The sequence below is a fragment of the Budorcas taxicolor genome, chromosome 22 (genome assembly GCF_023091745.1).
Source record: "Budorcas taxicolor isolate Tak-1 chromosome 22, Takin1.1, whole genome shotgun sequence".
NCBI lineage: Eukaryota > Metazoa > Chordata > Mammalia > Artiodactyla > Bovidae > Budorcas > Budorcas taxicolor.
Window position 1 is genome coordinate 21,577,267 of NC_068931.1, and position 25,807 is coordinate 21,603,073.

Here is a 25,807-nt window from a genome sequence, read left to right on the forward strand (position 1 = left end):
TAATTTTTGAAAAAAAGACCCCACAGGTTTCAAGTGAGATTCACAAGAATAAAATCTGAGTGTGGCTGGGACATGGGGCAGCTCCTCAGTGCCCTTAGGCCAGGACCATCTGCCCTGATCTCAGAGTGGGCCTTAGCAGAGCTATCACTCACAGGAGCCCTGCCTCGGCTCCCAGCCCAGACTGCAAACATTACTGTGTTGACATCGCATGTTACCGATTTGCTTTTCATAATATCCTAGACTTTGGGTTCCATCACAGAACTGCAATTCAATCCAGAAGTTCCAAGTCTTTTTCTTCTCCTCTGGAAGCTGGACAGGTGATTCTTGCTCACAAGGCTCAAAGGTGAGCTGGCACGAGGGATGTTTGTGCCAGTTCCTCTGTTTGTGGGTCCAGGGTTCCATTCCCCCAAAGGCCTGGGGGCCCAGTGAGGGTCCTTAGCCCTGGTGACTCAGGCTAAACTCAGGGAAGTCCTCTAATTGCATTTGAGGAAACAAACACAACTGCCCAGCTGGGGAAGGCTTGGAGACTTTCCTTCCTGGGAAGAACGTGTCAGACACAGGTCACCACGCACAGGGTCCACATGCTGCCCTGCTGGGTGGGCACAACAGCGGTGCCTCCCACACGCCTTTGTGGAGACACACTGTCGGCACTTTAGCCATCACCCCTGGACTGTCAGAGTGTGAAGAAGCCATTTCTGCTGATGAAACCCAGGGATTCCCTGCTGTCTGTGGTGAGGCCTGGCGGCCCCACTGGGTCTGGCCAACTCCACCTCCAGGGTCAGGTGACCTCCACTCAAGGGACAGCCCCTAGGAAAGCACCTCCCTCCCCGACCCCAGCTCCCGCCAAACTGAATTACAAGTCTCCCACACTCACCCCTCTCCCAGATATGCACTATTCCAGCTACCACAGCCACAAAATGAGCCACCCAGACATTGTGGCATAAAAGAACAACCACTGTATTGTGCTCATGGCTACAGGGGGTCAGATATTCAGAAAGGGCCCAGAGATGGCTGATCTCATTTGGCAAGACTAGAAGGCTGGGAGTGACATGCCTGGGGGCTGGGAGTAACATGCCTGGGGTTAGAATTCCCTCGAGGTTCATTTTCTCAAAGACGGTCTGGCCTCGCTCAAACCAGGACAGTCACCAGCATGCTTGCTTCTGGCTTCCTCACAGCAGGGCTGCTGAGGGTATGCCTCCTTCCACAGTAACTTGAGGCTGCAACAGTGAATGCCCCAGGAAGCAATGCTGACGCTGCACGGGCTTTTCTGGCCTAGCCTCCAAAGCCAAGCAGTGTCACCTTTGGAGGCATGCCGTTGAATATGAGTGAGTCACAGACCCGCCAAGGTTCAAGGGAAAAAGACAGGGGCCCCACTTAGAAGAGCATGTGGGTGGAAGAGGCTGTTTTGGCCACAGTTGCCCTTCATTCTACTTTCTCATCACAACTTCATCTTTTCTCACCCTGAGACCTTTGGAATCCCACAGAGGCTTGGCCAGTGCCCAGCCAGGTGAAGGAACTGGCTGCTGGAACAGGATGAGAGCTATATTCACAGTACAATGGGGCACTTGCTTCATGCCAGCCCGACACTAAGGAGCTATATACTGTATCTCATTCAATGCTCATGACAAACCGTCATCAGGGTACATTCTTATCCCATTTTGCAGAGACTTGGGGAGCTTACATTACCTCACCCAAGCTCAGAGAGCCAGTGCAAGGCAGCCTGACTCTGAACCCACCCACTTAAAAACTGGGTAGACTGACTTCCACCAAGGGGAAAATGAAATGAGGAGGTGCCTGTGTTTGTTCAGTCGCTCAGTCATGTCTGACTCTCTGCAACCCTATGAGTTGCAGCACGCAAGGCTTCCCTGTCCATTACCAGCTCTCAGAGCTTGCTCAAACTCATGTCCATGAGTCACTGATGCCATCCAATGAGGCATCACTGAAATGAGGAGGCCTGGATATCAAAAACAGGTACCCAAAACCTTCTCACAGAAGGCTCAATTCCTTCACAAATCCCCTGAAAAAGAGACAACCAGACCCAGCCATGCTGCCATGTAATGTTTCCAAAGACCCTCCAAATCTCTGTGGAATCCCCACATGTGACAAAGACCAGGCAAACCCAGGGTCCTCCTGAGCTGACACAGCTGGCCATGCCCCAGCCATGACCTCTACTCATGGGATGAGCTTCCTCTATAGATGCACAAGGGAGAAACCCCTGTGTGAGACCTCAGGGAGTGAGCGTCCCAGTGAAGTCAGGTGGACACCAAGATGGGCAGCTCCTTCTTCTTGGGGAGATCTTCCTCTTTGCTTCTCTGGGCAAATGGGTGATTCTTTCACCATTCTGCCTGGAACTGATTCCCCACCCCAACCCAAGTACAAAGGCTCCTCTATGTCCCCTGCCTCTTGTTTGCAGAAAAAACTGAAATCTCCCAGGCCTCCAAGAGTCACAAAAGACCAGGCTCGAGCAGTCAACAAGTAGGACAGTCACAGACTCAGTGTTTGATGAAAGAATTGGAATTAACACTGCTGCTCATAATAACCTATACCTTTGTCAGCATTAGAATAACTGTAGCTTGCTCTGCCCACATAGACAAGCTGGCAACTAAAATGGTCACCAAAGAGATGTCCACCCACGTGGACATCTTTCACTCTAAGACTGAGACACCCTTCCTCAGTGTGAAACAGTTACAGAAGACAGACTTTCGTCCCTATTCCCATAGATGTGGAATGATCCCTGAGAGTGGGAATTTGTAAGCAGCTCTTTTGCCCCTCTTCGATTTGTTCATCTCTGTTTTCCTCAGACCTTAATTATAAAAATGGGATCACGAGGTAACATTTAACTTAACTCCTGACTTACGCTCTACTGAATGTACACAATGCCTGGCCTAACCACTTGATCCCTTTTCAGGATTAAAAGGAGTAAGAATGAAGAATTACACAGTTAAAGAATGACTGACTCTATACCCCCAGCTCCTCTTGGCAAATCTGCAGGTGGACCACGCAGGCCAGACAAATCTCCAAAAGAAGATCAGGAGACATCAGTGGGTCTACACACAATGAGAAATGACAAAGAACCTGACCTCTTACCTTAATGATTAACTTGTTTTTTTCCCCCATTTTCCTGCTAAAAATTGTCATGACTGAGCAGAATCTTTGGAGTTACTCTCCAGGCATGAGTCCACCATCTCCCTAGATTTCAGCTTTTCTGACTCAATAGCTTTCCTTTCTACTGACATTTGCCCCCGCTTCATTGACTTTTAAGTGATGAGCAGCCCAACCTGAATTCAGCATTATGCTTGCCACACCACATTTCAGAGTCATCAGCCTGCCCTCCTCCACACCCGTCAAAAATACACTTATTTTAGATTCAAGAAGGAAACTTATTGTACCAATTACCCAGAAAAACGTATTTGAGAAGGCAAACCTTTGGCCCCAATGTGTTTTACACCACCCCTCAAAAGCATTTAAAATTGCCTGCTTCTGAATGATGCTGGGCTGCTTCTGCTGCTGTGCAAGTGAGGGGTGGGGGGTGGGGGGGCAATATTTTCACAATAATCTCACCCAAGAGACAACTAATGATTGTAGAGTGTTGGTCCCTGGACACCAGTGAGAACCAACATTTCTTCCAGAAAACAGTTCTTAAGTTTGTCCTCAGAAAGTTTATGGATCTTCCAAAAAAAATTTTTTTTCCTTGAAAAAAGAAAGTTCATGGGAGGCAGGGACAGGATCCCTTGAGAAATGAATTCCATCTGAGGAACTCTGGATTTAACATAGGTGTATGGAAAGAGTGGCTTTCAAGGGATGATAAGCAGCATCTTCCAAACTGATGTGATGATCAAATCGCTCCTCACAGCAGTTCTAGAAACCTGGGCTCTGGGAAGGGCCTTAGGCTCCCCAGGCCCAATCTGTCACAGCCCATCTGGTGACCACCCACTGCCATGTCTGGGTGTTCAGTGTGACTCTAGGTTTTTTAATGTACTGGGCAGTGATCAGCTTATTCAGTATCACAGGGATCCAAGCAGTTCCCAACCTGAAAACCACTACCTGCAGTGTTTTCTTGAGAAAATGCATACAAAGGGTATATCTGCAGAAACTATTTTATAACCAGCCTACCAAATACTTTGAACTTAGTATAATGAACTACAGCAGAAATAAGGGCTTTTGTGCTACTAAGGACATCATTTCTACTTGTCATAAAAAAAGAGTGATGAGTTCCAAGCAACATGCAAACAAACAGTGGTAAGAGGCCCAGGATTTTATGTGCCACTGCGACACGGTCTGATGTAATGGTGGGGCTACCAAGCTGCTGGTATGCGAAATGACCTCAGACAGGTTGCTCTGCCTACACTATGTTAGGGTGTCTTCCCTTGCTGGCAAGCTGTCAGCTGTCCCCTGCCACTGCCATAAGAAACTTGGTCTCTCTCTTCCCATTTGAAATTGACCACCTGTGGCTGAATAAAGTAGGCCGAAGAACTAAATAGCCCATGCTTGTTAGAACTGCATGTCAATGGGAATGCAGAGCTTCTAAGGAGGGACCAGTGGCCTCTCCAACAGGACACAGGATTCCTCATGACTATTGCAAAGGCCCCAGAGGCCTTGTCCTCAAATTTCAGGGCTACAGAATTCCAGACAAGAGCGATGCTGATATGAACAGGTTAGCAGGATGAAAAGAAAAACCCACCTGGGAGTAACCAACGATGTTCCCGTGGTCATCGAGCACGTTGAAGCTGATGACGGGACCCTGCACTTCCGGGCTGCTGAACTCAGAGTCACTGTAAATCTGCACGACAGGGGCTCCGTTGGGGTACCGCAGGGAAGACAAGGCAGCGTAGGTGTACTGAGCCAGGGTAAACGTGTGCTGCCGGATGCTCTCCATCCCACCTCAGGGCAGCGAACGGGGGTGAAAGGGAAACATGAACGTGATGGAAAAGTCAGTCTCAGTTTTAAGAAAACGAGATCATTATAACTGGCAAACTTGGACCTCGTATTAATGACGTTACACACAGTAAGTCCTCTACATACAAATGAGTTCCATTCCGGGAGTGCGTCTGTAAGTCCAATTTGTTCATACGTCCAACAAAGGCAGCCTACGATCGGCTATATAGTACTGTACCTGCATAGGTTTTTAATACTTTTCACGCAAGTAATACGTGAAAAACAGACACAAAAAGAAAACATTTTTAATCTTACAGTACAGCACCTTGAAAAGGACAGTAGTGCCAGCTCCATCACTGCTGCCTTTACGTCTGTTTCCAGACATCCTGGTCTTGAAATAAAGACACTGTACCATCACACTCTATACCGTATTATACAGTACAGTACACAAAAGTACAGCCACCTGGAGAGGATGCACGCACATGAAAACACACGCCAGACACGTGAACGAACTTAGGTGACTAGACACGAGAACGCATGTTCGAATCTTTGAAAGTTCGCAGTTTGAAGGCTCACATGTAGGGAACTTACTCTACTTGTAAACAGAGTATGGTACTGCCCACACAGTAAATGTTTAGGTCATCGGTACTGAATGACAGTTTACCACTACTGCTTCTGTGGAATTTTCCCATAGGAACTGCTATCATCTTCCTTTTCAAAATAAAAAAAAAATGTTACTTAAGCATTCAGCTAATTGAGACCCTTTTGTAACAGACTGCAAAAATGTATAATTCTGTCTTCAAACATACTTCTGTCTTGCTGTTTTTTTGTAAGTGTTTAAATCATACAAATTGTGAGTGTTTAATACTATACAAAGCAGCTAAGAATACTTGTTTTACCATGGGTAAAGTCTGAAAACATTTATGCTAAGTATAATAAGCCAGACACAAAAGGACAAATATTGTATTATCTCTTTTATGTATGGTGCCTAAAACAGGCAAATTCATAGAAATAGAAAGAATAGACATACTATGGGTTGGAGAGGGGAAATTGGGGAGATATTGTTTTTTAAGTTTGGGATGATTAAAAAGTCCTGGACATGGATAGTGGTAATGACTGCTCTATAGTGTGAATATACTTAATGTACACTGAACTGTATACACTTTAAAATGGCTAAGCGCCATATATATTACATAGATTTCACCACAATTTTTTCTAAAAAAGAGCAATTAACTAAGGAAAAATCAGGGTCTGCCTTATTGTGGAGTTGACACTGTCAACCTTTCAGAGGTACCCCAGCCCTGTCAGACTCTGTCACTTGTGGTTCAGACACCTTGTTAGCATCTTTCCTTGAAAAAGTGCCTGTTTCTCAATGTCTGTTTTCACGGTCTCTGCTTTGTCTGGGTGATGCCCACTCACCAGCCTGCATTACTGTCAGGACGACCCTTCCACAAGTCCTGTATGTTTGCAGTGCTGGGATTAGGCTGAGGACCTAAGGGTTACATTATTTTGACGAGAGAGAGACAGAGAGAGAAAGGGCTGCCTAACTACCATGCCAAGTCCCTTGTGGTGTGCCAAGTTCACCACAACTCCATCCTCATCTGGACAGGACAAGCAGTGCTGCCCCGTCCTGGAAGCTCAGCCTCTGAAAGGAGCTACAGGGGCATAGCAGGAGGGTAGAGGCCCGGCTCACCAGACAGAGCTGCTTCCAGCCTGTACCCTATGTCAGCCCCACAAGATTGGATGTGCACCCATCTGTGTGTCAGACTACAGGGAATGCCCCCACCTGCTCACGCACCCCAAGCTCTTGTCAGGAAAGAAAGCACGTGTCATTGCAAAGGCCAGCAGCGGAGACCACATCTGGGGACTCGGGTAAGGCCTTAGGATTGCGTGGGTTTAAACCCTAGCCCTCCCAGGTTCCCTGGCCCTGGGGAAGGCATCTAATCTCTCTGAGTATAAGATCCTTTGTGGGCAAAGTGGGCTCATCACAAACCTCCCCCGTGGGAAGACCCAGCGAACTGAGCTTTATAAGTTCTCAGGATCTGTAAGCAGGGACCAAGGATGGCTCCTCTGCTTCTATGAGGTTATTGATCTCAGGATTTGGAAAGTCTCTACTCTTAAAACATTCTTTTAACCCACCAAAAAAAAAAAAAAGAGAGAGAGAGAGAGAGAAAGGCCCAGTCTCTCACTCCTGCTGCACAATCATTTCTGGAAGTTGTTCAGAATCAGCTGCACCTGCATCAGTGCAGAGCTGCCGGGTGCTCATCTGTCGCACAGACTCTCTCCTTATCCGGATCCCATCCATGCCAGGGCTCCCTTCAAGGACATGGGCAACAGGAGCAAATGCCACATGCATACAGACATCCATTGAGGGGACTTCTCTGTGGTCCAGTGGCTAAAACTTCACACTCCCAGTGCAGGGGGCCTGGGTTCGATCCCTGGTCTGGGAACTAGATCCTGTGTGCTGCAACTAAGCGTTAACACGCCAGAACTAAAGATCCCACATGCCACAACCAAGATCTTGTAGAACCAAAAAGGAAAAAAAAGATGTCCACTGACCTGTGAGGCGCTCTAGGGCATCAAATCCATGTTTTAGTGCTATCACATCAAGGAAGGAGATGGTGCCATCTTCAAACCTGCAACAGTGGGGAGAGGGACAAGGTCAAGCTGTGACCAAAGCCTCCATGTGCATTTCATGTATGTGACACCAGGGCTTTGCGCCTCGGGTCTATGGAGACTTTGCCTCTGCGGCCTTATACGCTGTCTCCCTTCCCACCTCGAGACAGACGGCTGTCACACCAAGACACGCAGGCTACCTCTGGCCTTGACCTGTTCTGCAGCTTATGTCTGGCAGTGATGATGAGGGGCCCTGAAAGATAGTCAGGACCTCGGAAGACTTCAGACTTGACAAAACCTCAAGTGCTGTGGCTCCTACAAAGCTGCCCTTGACCCCAAGACAGCACCCCTTGACAGGGAGTTGATTCAGTAAGATCCATTGTGTAGCCACAAGGTTCCTAAGAAGAGTCTATCATTCCAAAGTCTACAGGACTACAGTTATTAGAAGGCTCTCAATAAACTTCCTGTTACCAAGCTGTTCACTATATTTACATTTTTCAATGGTTCATTTAGACAAAATCCTCATCAAATCTTTATTGTCCATGGACCGCATGCCAGGCACTGTTCTGGTTGCTAAGGATACAGCGGTGAACACGACAAGTAGGATTCCTGCCTTCACTGGGCTTCCATCCCTCTAAGGGCACTGAAATAAGAAACGACAAACAGCAAACACACAGGGAAGCCAAATAAGCACAAGGCAGGGGTGACAAGTGCCCTGGCTGGCGGCTCCTTTAGATGAGACGGTCAGGGCAGGTCCTCTCCGAGGAAGATCGCTCAAGCAGAGGCAGAGTGAAAGTAAGGGAGCAAGGAAGACTGCTCATTTGTGAAGCTAAGTTCACAGTTTCAAAGGGAAACAGTATTCCAAGGAGGGGTGCAGCATAGGCCCTGAGCAGGTAGAGTTGGAACAGCAAGATCAGTGGGCCTGGGAGCGCTCAGAGGGCAAGTCAGAGAACTTCACCCTGGGTCAGATGAGTGGTTGGAGGGCTCTGAGCAGAGAGAGTGACTGGATGGGGCCTGGGTTTTGATTAGATGCACCTAGCTGCTGCATTAGCGAGGGGAAGGCTAGGGACAGCAAGGAGTTTCCAGCAAGCATCCCATGGACTGGGGCCTGCCAGACTCCTCTGTTCATGGAATTCTCCAGGCAAGAACACTAGAGGGGGTTGCCATTCCCTTCTCCAGGAGATCTTCCCAACCCAGGGATTGAACCAGGGTCTCCTGCATTGCAGGCAGATTCTTTACCAGCTGAGCTACCAGGGAAGTGGTGACAAATAGCAGCGTTATGCAAGTTGAAGCTTTCAATGGAAATATCATGCTTTTTATTTTAATACTCTAGGGATAAGAGTTGCTCAAAATATCATTACCACAATGCAAATTTTTTTATAAAACAAATGGTAATTAATAAACATACAGAATTAACAACAAATCAATTGATAATTAATTGACCATATGAGGCTTTAATAAATTAAACATGATTAGGCAATAATGACTTCAGCTATTAATTGATCAATAATAAATATTTATTGATCAAAAATTAATAGAGTCAGGAGAAAAGGGAGGTTTTATGTTTCCATCAAAAAATGTTTTCATTGGGTTATGAAATAGAAAAAGATTAAGAACATGGGACTTCCCTGGTGGTCCAATGGCTAAGACTCCACACTCCCAAGGCAGGGAATCCAGGTTCTATCCCTGGTCAGGGAGCTAAAATCCCACATGCCACAACTAAGACCCGGTGCAGCCAAGCAAACAAATAAATACATAAATATTTTGTTAAAAGAGCATGGTCCAGGTACATGCTCAAGAAACATTTGGATTGGGTATTAAATCTCGTGCATGCTAATCTAGGCTTAGAAGGAAAAAATGAGACTTTTTTTTTTTTGGCCACATGGCTTGCAGGATCTTAGTCCCTTGACCAGGGATTGAATCCGGGCCACCAGAGTGAGAGTACCAAGTCCTAACCAGAGGACCACCAGGGAAACTCCCCAAATGAGACTTCTAACGGTAAACAAATACATTCAGCTATCTGGGAATCTTGGTGCAGCACCTGCTAGAAGGCAATTCACCCAGACTGTAAGAGGCAGCCCACCCGCACCCACGCCCCGCCTGGAATGAGCAGCCCTGTTCCTCCTCACCTTCAGGTGCCCCATTGGCTTAATAAAATTTCGATTGTTATTTCATTCTGCCTTTAACTTACATGGAGTGCCTGTCATTCTTTTCTCACTTGGTTACATTACACGCTACGTTATCACACTTGGATTCAAGAGGTTTTACATTAGCATTCCTGTTTTTAGAACTGCCCATCTATGGAGAAGTTCTAAATAAAAGAGACATCGAACAGCTTCATAACGTATTGATGCCAACTCAGTCTTGGTGCTTTAACCTACATTAGTGCTAAAGAACTGTATCCTCTAAGAGATGCACTTTACAGGACAAACATGAGGGGCAGAGGTCAAATCACAGGCCCCGATTCCCACAGCTGGTGGCAGTGGAGCCACCTCCCAGCAGTCCAGCTCCGAGACCTACACTCTGGGCTATGACCCTACTGCCGAGGCCACGCCCCCTTCCTGCAGGACCCTCCAGTCTGACCTGGGTCTGTGGGGGATCTGAACCCCCTTCCCATTCAGGCCCTGTGGGCTTCTCAGGCCCCAGCACAGTGACCAGGTCCTGGCCCCACCTCATGGTACCTGGCCACCACCCGCTGTTGGCCCCTGCAGAAGCCTGGATCGGCTGCCATTTCCACCCGCTCATACCTTCAATCTTCATGCCCCAGACAAGCCCTCAAACTTCCCTGGTAACGACCCCCCAGGGTGGGGGGTGCTCGTAGAGACTGCTCTTAGCAGCACTCCTGAATCTGGTGGCCTCTCATTTGACCGACTCCTCCTGCTGACCAGATACCAAGCCGTGCTGTCAACACGTGTGCACACTTGGGCCAAATGGTACCAAATTCTTAAGTCGCTGCTTCAGCACCTTGTGTTATGTCCCTGGATATGTTCCAGTATCTCCAAGTTTACAGTCTATGGGAACTTGAATAGAATTTGTATCCTACTGCTGTTCAGTCCATGGGGTCGCGAAGAGTCGGATACGACTGAGCAACTTCACTTTCACTTTTCACTTTCATGCACTGGAGAAGGAAATGGCAACTTACTCCAGTGTTCTTGCCTGGAGAATTCCAGGGACGGGGGAGCCTGGTGGGCTGCTGTCTATGGGGTCACACAGAGTCGGACACGACTGAAGTGACCTAGCAGCAGCAGCAGCTGTGCAAAAATCGTATGCCTATGTGCTAAGTCGCTTCAGCCGTGTCCAACTCTTTGCGACCCTATGGACTATACCCCGCCAGGCACCTCTGTCCAAGGCATTCTCCAGGCTAGAATACTGGAGTGGGTTGCTGTGCTTGTTGAATTGGTTCATAGTGCTTTTCAGGTCTTCTATATCCTTCTACTTTCCTGTATATTCATTCTATTTAATTTTTGAGAGTTTGATATTGAAACTCCAACTTAAGAAATCTTAATATACCTACCTAGAAAAGTAAGAGCAATATACAGTGGAACTACATGTAACTTTGTTCTATATTTTCCAAGTCTCTTATTATTGTGTTTTCGTGTCTGTCCATGGCATTTCACAGGCAAGCATGCTGGAGTGGTTGCCATTTCCTTCTCCAGGGAATCTTCCTGACCCAGGGATTGAACCCACATCTCCTGTCTTGCAGGCAGCTTCTTTGCCACTGAACCACCGGGGAAGCCCGAGTTCTCATACTTTCATAATTGAAAAAAATAAAAATTATAATTTAAAAAAGTCACTGCTTCAGTAGCTTCCCGTCATGTCAGGGCTGTGGGCAAAGGCCTGGTGCCGACCCTCCTTACCCCCGGAAGGGCTTCATGTCTTCTGCTAGCAGCCCTTACTGGCAGGCCCTTGCTCGCCCACAGCTGTGGGAGACCCACACAGGCCTGCTGCGGAAGCTCCAGCCAAGCCCCGCCTCCTCTGCACAGTCCTACAGGTGGCAGGCGCCAGGCCCGCGCCATGCTGACGCTCAGCATCCGCTCCCATCCCCAGGCTACCTCTCAGCCACCGACTCTCTCGGGACGTAGAAGTCGTCTCCCGCGAGGTACGCAGCGGCCGTGCCTCCTCCGAAGTAGGTTTTCCTCAGCAGAGCAGCCGAACGGTTATTCGCCAGCAGAGCGCCCAGGCCGGTGGGGAAGCCAAAGATCTTATAGAAGGACAGGGGGACAAAGTCGGCCTGGTGAACCGACAGGTCCAGCGGCGAGGTGCCCACGAAGGCGGCCGCGTCCAGCAGCACGAACCACTGCCCGGGCCGGCTCGCTGGGCGCCTCCGCCCGGACTTGACCTCGCGTATCCAGGACAGCGGGTATCTGGTCCCGGAAAAGTTACTCTGAGCCGGGTAGCAGAAGAGATGCGGAGGCTGGCCGGGGAGGTCCCCGGCCGCAGCCGCGTCCTGTCTCTCGGCCGACCACATGTCCTCTGGCCTGACCGGGATGCAGGTGACGTTCCTGGCCGCGGTGACCTTCCTCATGCCCACCACGGACGTGTGGCTGTCGGTGAGGTAACAGAAGCAGCTGCCGCTGCCCTCCGGGCCCGGGGACGCCCACGGGAAAGCCTCTGCCACCAGCTTAAGAGCAGCCGTGCTCCCGGAGGTGAAAATCACCGTGTAGTCCTCCGGGGAGGTGTGGAAGTGCGCCAGGATCCTGGAAGAAGCACAGCATCAGGCCACTCCGCGGTCACCGGCCGCGTTAAATGCTCAGAGGCAGGTGTATTTCTACTTAATAAGACGTCTCTCCACCGTGCGTGTGTGTGTGTGTGTGTGTGTGTGTGTGTGCGTGTGTGTGTGTGTGTGTGAGCGCTCACTCACTCAGTCGTGCCCGACTCTTTGAGACTCCCATGGACTGCAGCCTGCCAGGCTCCTCTGTCTATGGAAGCTTCCAGGCAAGAATACTGGAGTGAGCTGCCATTTCCTCCCCCAGGAGAATCTTCCCACCCCAGGGATCAAACCCACATTTTCTGTGTCTCCTGCACTGTGGGCAGATTCTTTGCCACTGGGCCATCAGGGAAGCCCCCTCTCTATCTTAATAACTACAGGAAAAAAAAAAAAACAGTTAGGCTTTGCCACCATGGTGAAGTGAGGTCAGGGGCAGAGGAAGCTGTGGGAAGAGATGCAAAGAGGTGCAAACTGGCAAAATTACCCAGCCTCCCAAATCCCCACCCCCAAGTGGATAAGACAAAATCCACAACTACCTTAAACTCAGCTGAAAACACCACTTCTTGGTTTAGTGTCTGGCTCTGTCATAACAAGTTCTAAGTCATCAACTTGTTTCATGTTGGTTTTAACACAGGCAACCCTATAGCAAAAGGTGTCACTTTCAGGTAGGAAATAACTTGAAATTGTGTTGAGTCAAGTATCTTTAAGTACCACCTAAATTATTTGCAGAATTTTTTATGTGCAAATACTAGTCAAAGGGAGGGGAGAAATGGAAAAAACAAGATGTCTAAATCTGAAATACGTAAAGGAAAAAAACAGAGAAAGCACTTTTCTTCTCCCCGAAAACAAGACTTAGGAACTAGGGTCACTCCTTGTCACTCTGACCCCCAGGAATGGTGGCACCAGCCCAGAGCCACACACAACAGCTTGGATACCTCAGAGGCGCCTGCCTGTACTCGTGATGGCACCTGCTCTCGCTCTGTACCTGCTCACACTTACCTTCCTGACCTCTGACCCGGTGGTTAGCAGCGTGCTTGTGTGGCCATTTAGCTGAACATGGTCTTCCCAAAACCAACTCAGCAGCTCTGTGGGACGTGGGCATCTGGTAGGAAGTCCATCCACCCACAGGCACCCATGCAGGCGGGCAACCCGATTTGCTCACCTGAACCGCACCTGTTCCACTGTGTCATGGGTGAGCTTGCTGCTGATGTTCTGGCTGTGAGGGTTACCTGGAAGATTACAAAGACAAAGCCGCAGGGTCACTACTTGTGGTTTCTCCTGGTGTGTTCCTCCAATACCCTCTCCTTCAGTTTCTCAAAAAGCTAAGCAAAAAAAAAAAAAAAAAACCTACTGTATGATCCAGCCTCTCTGAGTTCCAAAGAGTAGATTTAATCAGAGAAGTGAAAAAGTGCAGAAAGACAGGAAAACAGTCAAGCAAGACAAAATAATAGTAGTTGAGCCATTAAACAAAGTTCCTCCTCACGGGCTACAGGATAGATTCTGGGCCATGTCCTTTGAGCTGTTTTGTAGATCCCACACCCCCACCAGGTAGAAGAAGTGAACTGAATACCGCGCCTACCCAGCTCTGTTCACATCTCCACCGCTCTCCTCCCCTCCCTGTTTGGGGGCTGGTTCCTAAAACCACCGCAGGGTCCTGGCGCACGCTGCTGCTTCTGCCTGAAATGCCCTCTCCTCCTCTTTTCCGAGTGAATTCCTGCTCTTCCTCCAGCATCTGCCCCCTCCTGCAGAAGCTTTCTCTGATAGCTACACTGCCGACTCATGGTCACTCTGAACATACAGAGCCCCCCTGGCACTAGGGTCTTTGGGTCACAGCCCTTCACACTATTAATAATTTACTTTATTTCTGTGTTACACTACTTTACTTGTTCTTTTTTTACATTTATTTGGAATCACTTGATTGAGGTCTTGTCTCTCCTAGACCGCAGTCCATGAAGGCAGGGAATGTATTTACTTTGTTCCCATTACAGCACTATGCTCCCAACACCAGGGCGGTTTGATAAACACTGATGGAGTGAATGAATGCATGTTCCCCATTGTCCCATCCTCCACTCTGCGCTGGTCCCACAGGGCCACCCCACCCCCAAACGCAGCACCTTCGTACCCCAGGCCTCCTCCCTGACACCGACCCCTTCTTCTGGAGGTTACCCGCGTATCCCTGAACCAGTCTCTCCTACCCAGCAGCACATGTGCTATGGCACTGACCCCAGGTGCTTGCCTGACCCCCTCTCACAAGGGTCTTGCTCAGTGCTGTGTATTCAGCACTGTCCCCACCTGTCCATCTGACATTTTATTAGGCAATAGATCTATCAGCTGAATGTATCGGGTTGGCCTGAAAGGTCATTCGAGGTGGGACAGAAAAACCCAAATGAACTTTTTGGCCAACCCAATAGTTGGCTGAAGTTCAATGCAAAAAATCAGTTATGCTGTGTTTTTCTTTACCATAAACATTTTCCATGAGATCTTTCATGAAGCTTGTAATCTGGCTCTGGGGGAACAACGTGGTTCCTGCATGGTCAAGATAGACAGTTCCTGAAAGAAAATACAAAATAAAGCTGTGATTATTTTCAGAGGTATTTCACTCACTTTATCTAGATCTGCTTTGTGTGAACCTGGCCAGTGCCCATTTGATGTGTTTAGACATAACAGGACACTGATTCTCCCAGCCTCTTGACATGTGCTTCTTCTTTTTGAATATTCTTTTCATATTCTTTTCCATTAGGGTTTATCACAGGATTCTGAATATAGTTCTCTGTCTTATACAGTGGGATCTTGCTGTTTCAGTTCAGTTTAGTCACTCAGTTGTGTCCAACTCTTTGTGACCCCATGGCCTGCAGCACACCAAGTTTCCCCGTCCATCACCAACTCCCAGAGCTTGCTCAAACTCATGTCCGTTGAGTCGGTGATGCCATCCAACCATCTCATCCTCTGTCATCCCCTTCTCCTCCTGCGTTCAATCTTTTCCAGCATCACGGTCTTTTCCAACAAGTCAGTTCTTCACATCAGATGCCCAGAGTATTGGAGTTTCAGCTTCAGCATCAGTCCTTCCAATGAATATTCAGGACTGATTTCCTTTACGATTGACCGGTTTGATCTCTTGCTGTTATCCATCCTATATATAATAGTTTGTGCATGAGTGCTAAGTTGCTTCAGTCTCGTCCGACTCTGTGCAACCCTATGGACTATAGCCCACCAGGCTCTTCTGTCCGTGGAAGTCTCCAGGCAAGAATACTGGAGTGGGTCGCCGTGCCCTCCTCCAGGGGATCTTCCTGACCCAGGGATCAAACCCGAATCTCTTACATCTCCTGCATTGGCAGGCAGGTTCTTTACCACTAACACCACCTGGGAAGCCAGTTTACATTTGCTAATCTCAAACTGCCAGTCCTTCTCCACTCCCCAACCCTCCCTTGTCGATGTGTGATTCTTAATCCAAGTAAAGTCATGGGCAATGGAAGAACTGCACTTCAGCACTTAACAGCCCTTAGGGCCCTGAGAGCCTCCCTGATGAACCGTGTCTCTTCTGAACTTGGAGAAGCAGCCCATAGGGGAGGCGGAGGAGCCTAGCAGACGTCCCTGATTCAGGATGGCAAAGCTATTTCACACTATGACTCACACCCTATTCTGGAGTTTCCGTGGCTGTCCAGCCCTGATTCTGCTTTCCCACAGTGACTTCCACAGTCCTCAACCTTTTAACAGCTCTGAAGGCTTCAGAGATGCCTGGGAATGGAGGCAACCTTGCCAGTCTCTTCCCCAAATAGAGACAGGCAAATTTAGATGACAGCAAGATACCGAGCCTTATCAATCAGACCGCCCCAGATCAAAAGATTGGATAACTCACTGTGTGGGTGAAGTGTGGGCAAACAGGCCCAATGGGACATGGCTGTAGGAGGGAAAACTGGTACCACTTCTTTATGAACAGCTACTTAGCAGTATCACTTATGCTTTCAAAATGCAAACTCTCCTTGACCTAGTAATTCATCTTCCTGAAATCTATCTTATAAATTGAAGATAGATGAAATGGCCTGTCAATGAGGACATTCAGTGCAGCACTGTCTATGTATTTAAAATAAAGAATTTGAATACTTCCATCTGGTAATTTGTAAGTACTGCCATGGAACAAACTCCAAGACATGTTTTCAAGAACATACATGTGAATAGATTCATTCATTATTTCATCTACTTAGCAAATATTTTTGCTTTGTGCAGAATAAATTTTTCATTTATTTTGTAATGGCTTTACTGAGATTAATTCACATACCATAAAATTTGTCCTTTAAAAATTTACAATTTAGTATATTAATATAGTCATGCAACCATGGGCACTATTTAATTTTAGAACATTCATTCACCCCAAAAAGAGACCCCACAGCCTTTACTACTCACTCCGTAAATCCACCCAGCCCTAGCCCTGGCAATCGCCAATCTATTTTCTGCCTCTATTGGTTCAAAGGCTGAAGAATCTGCCTGCAATGTAGGATACCTGGGTTCAATCCCTGGGCTGGGAAAATCCCCTGGAGGAGGGCATGGCAACCCACTCTAGTATTCTTGCCTAGAGAAGCCCCTTAGACTGTAACCCCCTGGCGGGCTATAGTCGTGGGGTCACAAAGAGTCAGACATTACTGAGTGACTAAGCACAGCACAGCATAGATTTACCTAGTCTGGACTTCCCATATAAACGGAATCATACAACATGTGGGCTTTTGTGCCTGGCTTCTTTCATTTAGCATAACAATTTCAAGGGGCATCCATATTGTAGCATGTATCAGAACTTCATTCCTTTTTATGACTGAATAGTATTCCATTTTATGGAATGCCACATATTTTGTTTAACTACTCATCTACTGGTGAATATTTGGTTCTATTTTTGCCTATCATAAATAATGCTGATATGAACATATATGTACAAACTTTCGTGTGGACATATGTTTTCTCCCTGGTTAGTTGTTCTTTCACTCTCTTGATGGGATTCATTGAAAAAAAAAATGTTTTTAATTCTGATGAAGTACAATTTGTCTATTTTTATTGTTTGTAATTTTGGTGTCATAAGAAACCATTGCCTAATCCAAGGTCCTAATGATTTATACTTATGCTTTCTTCTCAGAGTTTTATACTTTTAGCTCTTATATTTAGGTCTTTGATCCATTTTGAGTTAATTTTTAAATACAGTGTTGAAGAGGGGTCCAACTTCAGTCTCTGGTGTGTGGATACACCATTTAAGATATTCTTTTTTCTCCTACTGGATAGTCTTCGCATCCTGATGAAGATAAATTGACCATAAATGTACAGGTTTATTTCTCAACTCACAATTCTCCTTCATTGGTCTATCTGTCTATCTTTATGCCAATACCACACTGTCTTGATTATTGTAACTTTATATAAATCTTACTTACCTTTCCTTTTATGGAAGTGTAAACCCTTCAACTTTGTTCTTTTTCAAGATTGCCTTGGGTATTCTGGATCATTTGCATTTCTATATAAATTTTAGGATCAACTTGTCAAAAGAAAAATACTTCGGATTTTGATAGAAATTGCATTAAGTCTTAGGTCAATTTGAGGAGTAGTGACATCTTAACAACATTAAGTCTTCCAATCCATGAATGTAAGATGTCTTTCCATTTATTTAGGTCTTCTTTTATTCCAATGTTTTATAGTTTTGTATTTCTTTTGATAAATTTATTCCTGAGTATTTTGGTGTGTTTTTTGTTTGTTTTGTTTTTGAGGCTTTGGGCATTGTTTTCTTCATTTCACTAGCACAGTGTTCATTGATACTGTATAGAAATTGAATTGATGTTTGTACACTGATCTATACTACAACTTTGCTGGACTTGTTTTTTAGTTCTAACTGTTTTGTTGAAGGTCAGGAGGCAACAGTTAGAACTGGACATGGAACAACAGACTGGTTCCAAATAGGAAAAGGAGTACGTCAAGGCTGTATATTGTCACCCTGCTTATTTAACTTCTATGCAGAGTACATCATGAGAAACGCTGGGCTGGAAGAAACACAAGCTGGAATCAAGATTGCTGGGAGAAATATCAATAAACTCAGATATGCAGATGACACCACCCTTATGGCAGAAAGTGAAGAGGAACTAAAAAGCCTCTTGATGAAAGTGAAAGTGGAGAGTGAAAAAGTTGGCTTAAAGCTCAACATTCAGACAGCAAATATCATGGCATCTGGTCCTATCACTTCATGGCAAATAGATGGGGAAACAGTGGAAACAGTGTCAGACTTTATTATTATTTTTTTTTTTGGCTCCAAAATCACTGCAGATGGTGATTGCAGCCATGAAATTAAAAGACGCTTACTCCTCGGAAGGAAAGTTATGACCAACCTAGATAGCATATTGAAAAGCAGAGACATTACTTTGCCAACAAAGGTCCATCTAATCAAGGCTATGGTTTTTCCTGTGGTCATGTATGGATGTGAGAGTTGGACTGTGAAGAAAGCTGAGTGCCGAAGAATTGGTGCTTTTGAACTGTGGTGTTGGAGAGGACTCTTGAGAGTCCCTTGGACTGCAAGGAGATCCAACCAGTCCATTCTGAAGGAGATCAGCCCTGGGATTTCTTTGGAAGGAATGATGCTAAAGCTGAAACTCCAGTACTTTGGCCACCTCATGCGAAGAGTTGACTCACTGGAAAAGACTCTGATGCTGGGAAGGACTAGGGGCAGGAGGAGAAGGGGACGACAGAGGATGAGATGGCTGGATGGCATCACCAACTAGCTGGACGTGAGTCTGAGTGAACTCCGGGAGTTGGTGATGGACAGGGAGGCCTGGTGTGCTGCAATTCATGGGGTTGCCAAGAGTTGGACACGACTGAGCGACTGAACTGAGCTGAACTGAACTGTTTTGTGTGTGGATTTTTTTTAGGATTTTCTGTATACAAGATTACACTCTCATCAAGTAGAGATGTTTTACTTCTTCCTTGTCAATCTGGATGATTTTTATTTCATTTTCTTGCCTAGTTTTCCTGGCTAGAACTTCTAGGACTATATTGAATAGAAGTTGTAAGAACAGATTTCCTTGCCTTGTTCCTAATCCCAAGGGTAAAATTTTCGTTCTTTCACCTTTAAGTATGAGGTTAGCCGTGGGTTTTTTTGTAGATAGTCTTTATCTGGTTGATTAAACTTCCTTTTATTCCTAGTTTATTGAGTGTTTTCATATTCAAGAAATATTTGGGGGCACTTACTGTTTCAGGCACTGTTCTAAGTGCTGGGAACATAACAACAGATAAAATAGAAGCCGTATGCTAGTGACAGAGAAAGACGATAAATAAATGTAAATTATGTCAGGTGGTAAGAAATGTTATGGCTCAACCATGTGGAAAAAAAAAATGTACACATACATATAAACATAGCCAAGCCCTGGAAAGGCATACAAAACATAAATGGCAGCAGTTGACTGTGGGGTGGCTACGGTGGCTGCAGCTGGAGTGAGAGCGGGGGCTCCCTGGCCATTCTTCAACCTCTTTTGGCACCTTTTGAATTTGGTACCATGGTAAATGTATTACCTAATCCAAAACATTAGTTTTCAAATAATGTTCTCATTTACTGAAGATTCAGAAATAGAAAGATACCACACCAAAAGAAAGGCCGTTGTCCAACCATCATTAGGGAGAGCTACAGTGCACTGCCGTTATTATTAGAAGAAACAGGCAAAAGACCCCTAGTTGGCATTCGGTCTTCAAGAAAGGAAATCCCAGGGTCTGCTCTGGCTCATGTAACTTAGTTCTCGGTTGCACGTAAGGTGAGTGGCCATCGATCAGCACCCAGAGGCTTTAAGAACCATTTGAACCACATCTGTGGAATCAACAAGCTCCCTTCACGAAAACAAGGATGTTCCCACCCAATGAGTTGGGAAATGTTTCAGCACTTAAAGGTTAAGCATTTAGTTATCCAGAGCAAACCACTTAACCAGACAAATTCTCAAACCTGCAGGAAAACTTTGAGGGGATGTGGATAGAGGTCAGGGGAAGGAAGAAGAGGGGGAATCTTGAGTTATTTTGGTTTGCTTATTTTTCCCTGCCCTCTTGCTAATTCATTTGTTTCCATGTGAAAAAAGGGGGGATATTTTCCAAGACTCCCAATGATGGGAAGGGTGAGTTTAGTCCTCAAATGTCTACCACAATCATAATGTTGGGAAATGTTGGGAAATTATACCAAGTAGATGACAGATAGATAATCACAAAACACTACCACAAATAGAGTAGATGTTAAAGGGGCACTTAAGGCCAGCCTGGGATCCTATCACAGCTAAATTTTACCCTGAGGAAAAGTGTGCTGTTCACTGAGACACAAGAATGAAACAGAGAGACACCTACTTCCCACTTTCCCAGGTGATGTTGAGAGGAGGGGTCAGCTAATGATGGGTGTAAGAGATCACAGCTGGAGGGGATCAGGGGATTAAGGAGGAGGGATGCTAAAATAATTAGGGACTGAACAATAACAGCCTCTGGGATTTGCTTCAAAAGAATGGGACACCTTTCTCACTTCCTCTGCACCTGTGGGGTGTTTATTCTATAGCTGTCTCTATTTCTGCGGGTGGGAAGTTTCCATAACCAAAAAAATTCAGAGAAGGAGAAGGAGATGGGGAGGGTAAAGGGGAACTGTCTCCAGCAGATGAATGCGGGACTGGGAAGATCAGGGAGAGAAGAGAGACAGCCAGAGGGCCCCTGTCTCCTCCTTGAGCCTCTCCAGGTAAGTACAGACTGGACCACAGCCCTTAAACCTCCCAAAAGAGAGGGGGAAAAAAGCATCACTTTCCAAAACATGAGAAAATGAGGCAAAGAGCTGATTAATGAAACATACATCCTGGCTGCCCTTCTGTCACAAGCTGGAAAGTGACACTGTTCGCCAAGACAGAATAAAGTGAAAAACGTCAAAGTGTTAGGCACTGTCATGTCCTACTCTTTGCGATCCCATGGACTGTAGCCCACCGGGCTCCTCTGTCCATGGAATTCTCCAGGCAAGAATACTAGCGAGCGTAGCCATTCCCTTCTCCAGGGAATCTTCCCGACCCAGGGATCAAACTCCCATCTCCTGCATTGCACGCAGATTCTTTACCGTCTGAGCCACCAGGGAAGCCCAGAAAAAGTGCACCTCAAATCCCGGTGCCCGGCGCCACGTCCTGCCCCCTACCCCTCATCCCTCCCAGTTCAACCAGAATGCCGTTCTAACGCTTGGAGAAGCCCCTCATACAAGGTCCCCGGCAAAAGGATGAGTCCCGACCCAGTGCGAGTGGTCCCCTCCCGCCCTGCAGCAATGGGCTGGAAGGACCGCGGGCCACATGGAGCTTGATTTCCAATTTAAACTGCCTGTTCCGCCTTGCGGAACTCCAAGGCACGATGTGATCCCGGTCCTCACGTCCAATATACAATCTCGTCCTGTACTTAAAAGTTCAAATTGCACGGTTTGCTAATTCTTCAGATCCCCCACCGAGCTGCACTTCCAAGGCATTGTTTTACCTACACGAGTGAGAAAAAATGAGACTTCGAAAAGAAAAGTTGCTGCGAGGCAACCCAGAGTCTGGAGCGCAGCCCATCGGTCCCCACCCCGCGCGCCCGCAAAGTCGCGGTCCCCACCCCGCGCGCTGGGCTCGCGAGCACCGCTCCCGCCCCCGGGCGAGCAGACGAACAGTCACAGCCGCCGGACATTCCTGCATTTTGCAACCCTGGCTCCAGTTGGACTTTTAGAGCCGGGAGTCTCGGGCAAGCAAAGGCCAAAGGAATCCTCAGTCTTGTTCCCGGAGGGCAGAGACAGGTGGCAAAGGACCATGTCGGTACCACACGACTGGAAGTCTAAGGAGCAGCAAGTCTTGGGTTGCAGGTAGGACCCCAGCGAGCCGCGTCCACGAGGAGGGCGCGTGGACACATCCCTCCAGGTCTTTCGATTCGAGATGCGACGCCAGTGAGGTAACGCCGCTCCCACAGGGAGCAAAAGCTCCCCCGCCCCCACGTTGGTTCTAGAAACCGTGTGTCCCCCACCAGCCCCGCACAGGTTCCCCCCGCCGGTCTCACCTGCCAGGCGGCCGAACTCGCGCGCCCGGAGCTCACGCAGGCTGCCCCGGCCATACCCGTAGACGAGAGGCTGCAGGCTCGAGTCCAGGAACCGCTCAAAGGCCAGCAGCTCGGCTCCCGGATGCGCGGCCCCGCCGGCCATGACCCAGGCCTGCCCGCCGCGCCGTCCAGGCCGGCAGCGGCCGGGAAGCGCCCGGGCCAGCCCGCGCGGACTCCGCCCCGCCGCGCCCCGGCCGCGCCTCCCGGCCCTCCCGTGGCACCGCGTCCCCGCCGAGGGGCGGCGCCTCTCCGGGCCGGCCCGGCAGGCCCTGGGTGCGCTGACTCACGGAGTTTCACCCCTTTCTGCCCTTTTCCCACCTGGGGGCCGGGGAGGCAGTGCCCGTGACTGTCTGCTTTGCATCGCAGTCCATGGAGATGCCCCCAGACCCTGGGAACGCAAAGTTTCGTGTATCTGCGGTCCCACGGACAGGCGGATGGAAGATGCAATGAACTGCTTTTGCTGCTGGGAATCCTGGAACCTGGAGATCCTCCCGGCCCGACTCTCCCTGGCCCGAGCCCAGCGCAGCGCCCGGGACCCTCACTCTCCCCGGAGGAACTCCAGGGTGCGGGGCGGGGCGTTTGCCAGGGCGTTGTCCGGGGCTGCGGCTCCCCAGTGGGGCGTGCGCTCGGCGTCTCTGAAAATGCGGCTGAGCAAAAGGTGAAAGAGGAAAAAGACCGAGAATCCAAGAGTTTGGTTAATCAAGTCTAGGCAGGTGCGCACCGTCGGAACCGGGTAGTTCGAGAGCGACCCAAGCAAAAGCTCCTCCTCCGCTCCATCCGGGGCCCTGTATCCGAGGGGATTACTGCCTCGAGTGTGGAGGGCCGGGTCACACCCACGTGCGCGAATTGCGCGGCCGGGAGTGAGTGAAGAAGCGGGTGGGCAGGTGCGGGCCGCTTCCCAGGATGGAGTGAAAAGTACTGGAGGCCCAGCGAAGGGCAGGTGCCGCGGGTGTAGAACCAGGCGGGGGCTGTGCTGAACCCACTGTACGAAGCCACGAAGTCTGGAGGGAGCTGAGGTGAGGACTCAGATTCTGGTCCTTGGTGACCCACGGTGGGGCCCTACTACTGGCTCTGTAGTAGGAAAAATGGGGCATGAGAGGATGGTCAAGATCACATCTATCCTCGAGGCAGGTTATGCAGATAAGAATTCAAGAGCAAGACACAGAAAAATGAAAGGTTTAGTTAGAGGCACAATCCATAGACAGAGTGTGGGCTGTCTCAGAAGGTGGGAAAGGTGCCTGGAAGTGTGGGGTGCTTAGTTTTTATGGGTTGGGTCATTTCATAGGCTAATGAGTGGGAGGAATATTCTGTCTTGGAGAAGGGGCAGGGATTTTCGGGAACTAGGGTAGCATCCACTTTTTGGCCTTTTATGGAACTGCCAGGGCACTGGTGGTGTGCCCTTTAGCAGAGGCTAACGTATTAGAGTGAGTGCATGAGGCTCAAGGTCTACTGGAGGTCAAATTGTCCGCCATCTTGGGCCTAGGAGGTTCTAACCCGTTTTTGTTACATCCTGTTCCTCTCAATAGTTTCATCATTCTTTTAATAATTGTGCTCTGCCCCCTTCCTTCCTGTCCTAGCCCTCAAGCAAGCTGTGGTGGGAAGGGAGCCCAGGAGACAAGTTCATTGCCTGTGCGACTGCCAGGCCTGCGGTCGCCTTGGGATGCATGACAGTGAGTGGAACAGACTCCCTGGACCAGCCTCTGCTTGTATAAAAAGCACCCCGAGGATCCTGCTGCCCAGTGGCCCACTGTGAGAGCCAGTCCTCCTGACCGCGCCCCCAGCACCAGATCTAAGAAAGACCCTGCGGGGGAGGGGCATGGAAGCGGTGGTTGTGGCCCAGACTGAAGGCACTGGGTACAGAGGCTGTAGCGCCTGGGTGGACTCTGCCTGAAGACCACTCTGGCTCATCTCATTCACAGCAGAATCCCTAGGATCTTACTCTGGAAGGAATGAATGCATCGATGGATGGGTGCCCCACTTTGCTCCTTATCATCATCACCCAACCCACCTGCCTGTGCCACACCTTCTAGCCACACTTGGAGCAGGAACCTTGGGCATCTTGGCCTCCGTTTCCCTACCTGTAAGTTGGGGGAATAGTGGGGGGTGGTGCTCCTCTCACCCCTCTTTTTAATGCCCTTCTTCTCCTTGAGGACAAGTTTTTCAGGAATTAACCTGCAAGAATTATCTGGAAATCTATTAAAATGCAGATTCTAATTAAGTTTGGCAGGCGTGGGACAGGTTCTAGGTTTCTAACTAGCCCGGGTGATACTGACGTTAGCATCCTTGAACTGCACCCCGAGGAGTGACAGGTTATTTCCCAGGGAATGGACGGAGTACTTCTCCTCAAGGTGTTATGTGACTGCGTAACAAGTCAGAAATCCACAAGGGTACTACTTTAGGACAGACTTGCTAGGAAACAATCTGAATGGGCCAAGTCAGAACTCCTTTAAAAAAAATTGTTTTTAATTGTGTTAAATATACATAACATGAAATTTACCCTCTTAGGAGTTTTTTTTTCTTTTCTTCAGAAGCCAGAGCTCTTTTTTTCGTTATTTTTGGTCACAAAGCATATGGGATCTTAGTTCCCTGACCAGGGATCTAACCCACAACCCTGGCTTTGGAAGCTTGGGGTCTTAACCACTGGACTGCCTGGGAAGTCCCTTCACCATTTTTAAGTGCACAGTTCAGTAGTATCAAGTTCATCCACCTGCTGTGCAAACAATCTCCAGAGTTCCTTTCATCTTGCAAAACAAGTTCTGTACCCATTAAATAAGAACTCCACTTCCCCCTCCCCCAGCCTCTGGCAACCACTGTTCTACTTTCTGTACACAAAAATTTGGCTACTCTACTAGATGGGGAAACAGTGGAAACAGTGGCTGACTTTATTTTTGGGGGCTCCAAAATCACTGCAGATGGTGATTGCAGCCATGAAATTAAAAGACGCTTACTCTTTGGAAAGAAAGTTATGACCAACCTAGATAGCATATTGAAAAGCAGAGACATTACTTTGCCAGCAAAGGTGCATCTAGTCAAGGCTATGGTTTTTCCTGTGGTCATGTATGGATGTGAGAGTTGGACTGTGAAGAAGGCTGAGCGCTGAAGAACTGATTTTTTTGAACCGGGGTGTTGGAGAAGACTCTTGAGAGTCCCATGGACTGCAAGGAGATCCAACCAGTCCATTCTGAAGGAGATCAGTCCTGGGTGTTCTTTGGCAGAATGATGCTAAAGCTGAAGCTCCAGTACTTTGGCCACCTCATGCGAAGAGCTGACTCATTGGAAAAGACTCTGATGCTGGGAGGGATTGGGGGCAGGAGGAGAAGGGGATGACGGAGGATGAGATGGCTGGATGGCATCACCGACTCGATGGACATGAGTTTGAATGAACTACAGGAGTTCATGGACAGGGAGGCCTGGTGTGCTGCGATTCATGGGGTCACAAAGAGTTGGACATGACTGAGTGACTGAACTGAACTGAACTGAACTGAAGTACCTCATATGGGTGGAATCAAACAGTATTTGTCTTTTTGTAACTAGCTT

At 48.1% G+C, this 25,807-nt stretch overlaps 1 protein-coding gene across 1 annotated transcript in view; it reads right to left on the bottom strand.

Annotated features, from left to right (window-relative positions):
- MOCOS (molybdenum cofactor sulfurase) overlaps positions 1–22,373 on the bottom strand; it is a 56,536-nt gene extending 34,163 nt beyond the window's left edge. The window contains exons 1-6 of the mRNA XM_052660508.1: positions 22,232–22,373; positions 14,660–14,749; positions 13,362–13,428; positions 11,544–12,188; positions 7,435–7,511; positions 4,682–4,881 (exon numbers count right to left, since the gene is read on the bottom strand). Coding sequence (XP_052516468.1) covers positions 4,682–4,881; positions 7,435–7,511; positions 11,544–12,188; positions 13,362–13,428; positions 14,660–14,749; positions 22,232–22,373 — 1,221 coding nt within the window. The remainder of the gene's footprint in view (positions 1–4,681; positions 4,882–7,434; positions 7,512–11,543; positions 12,189–13,361; positions 13,429–14,659; positions 14,750–22,231) is intronic.
- Between the last annotated feature and the right edge of the window lie 3,434 nt (positions 22,374–25,807).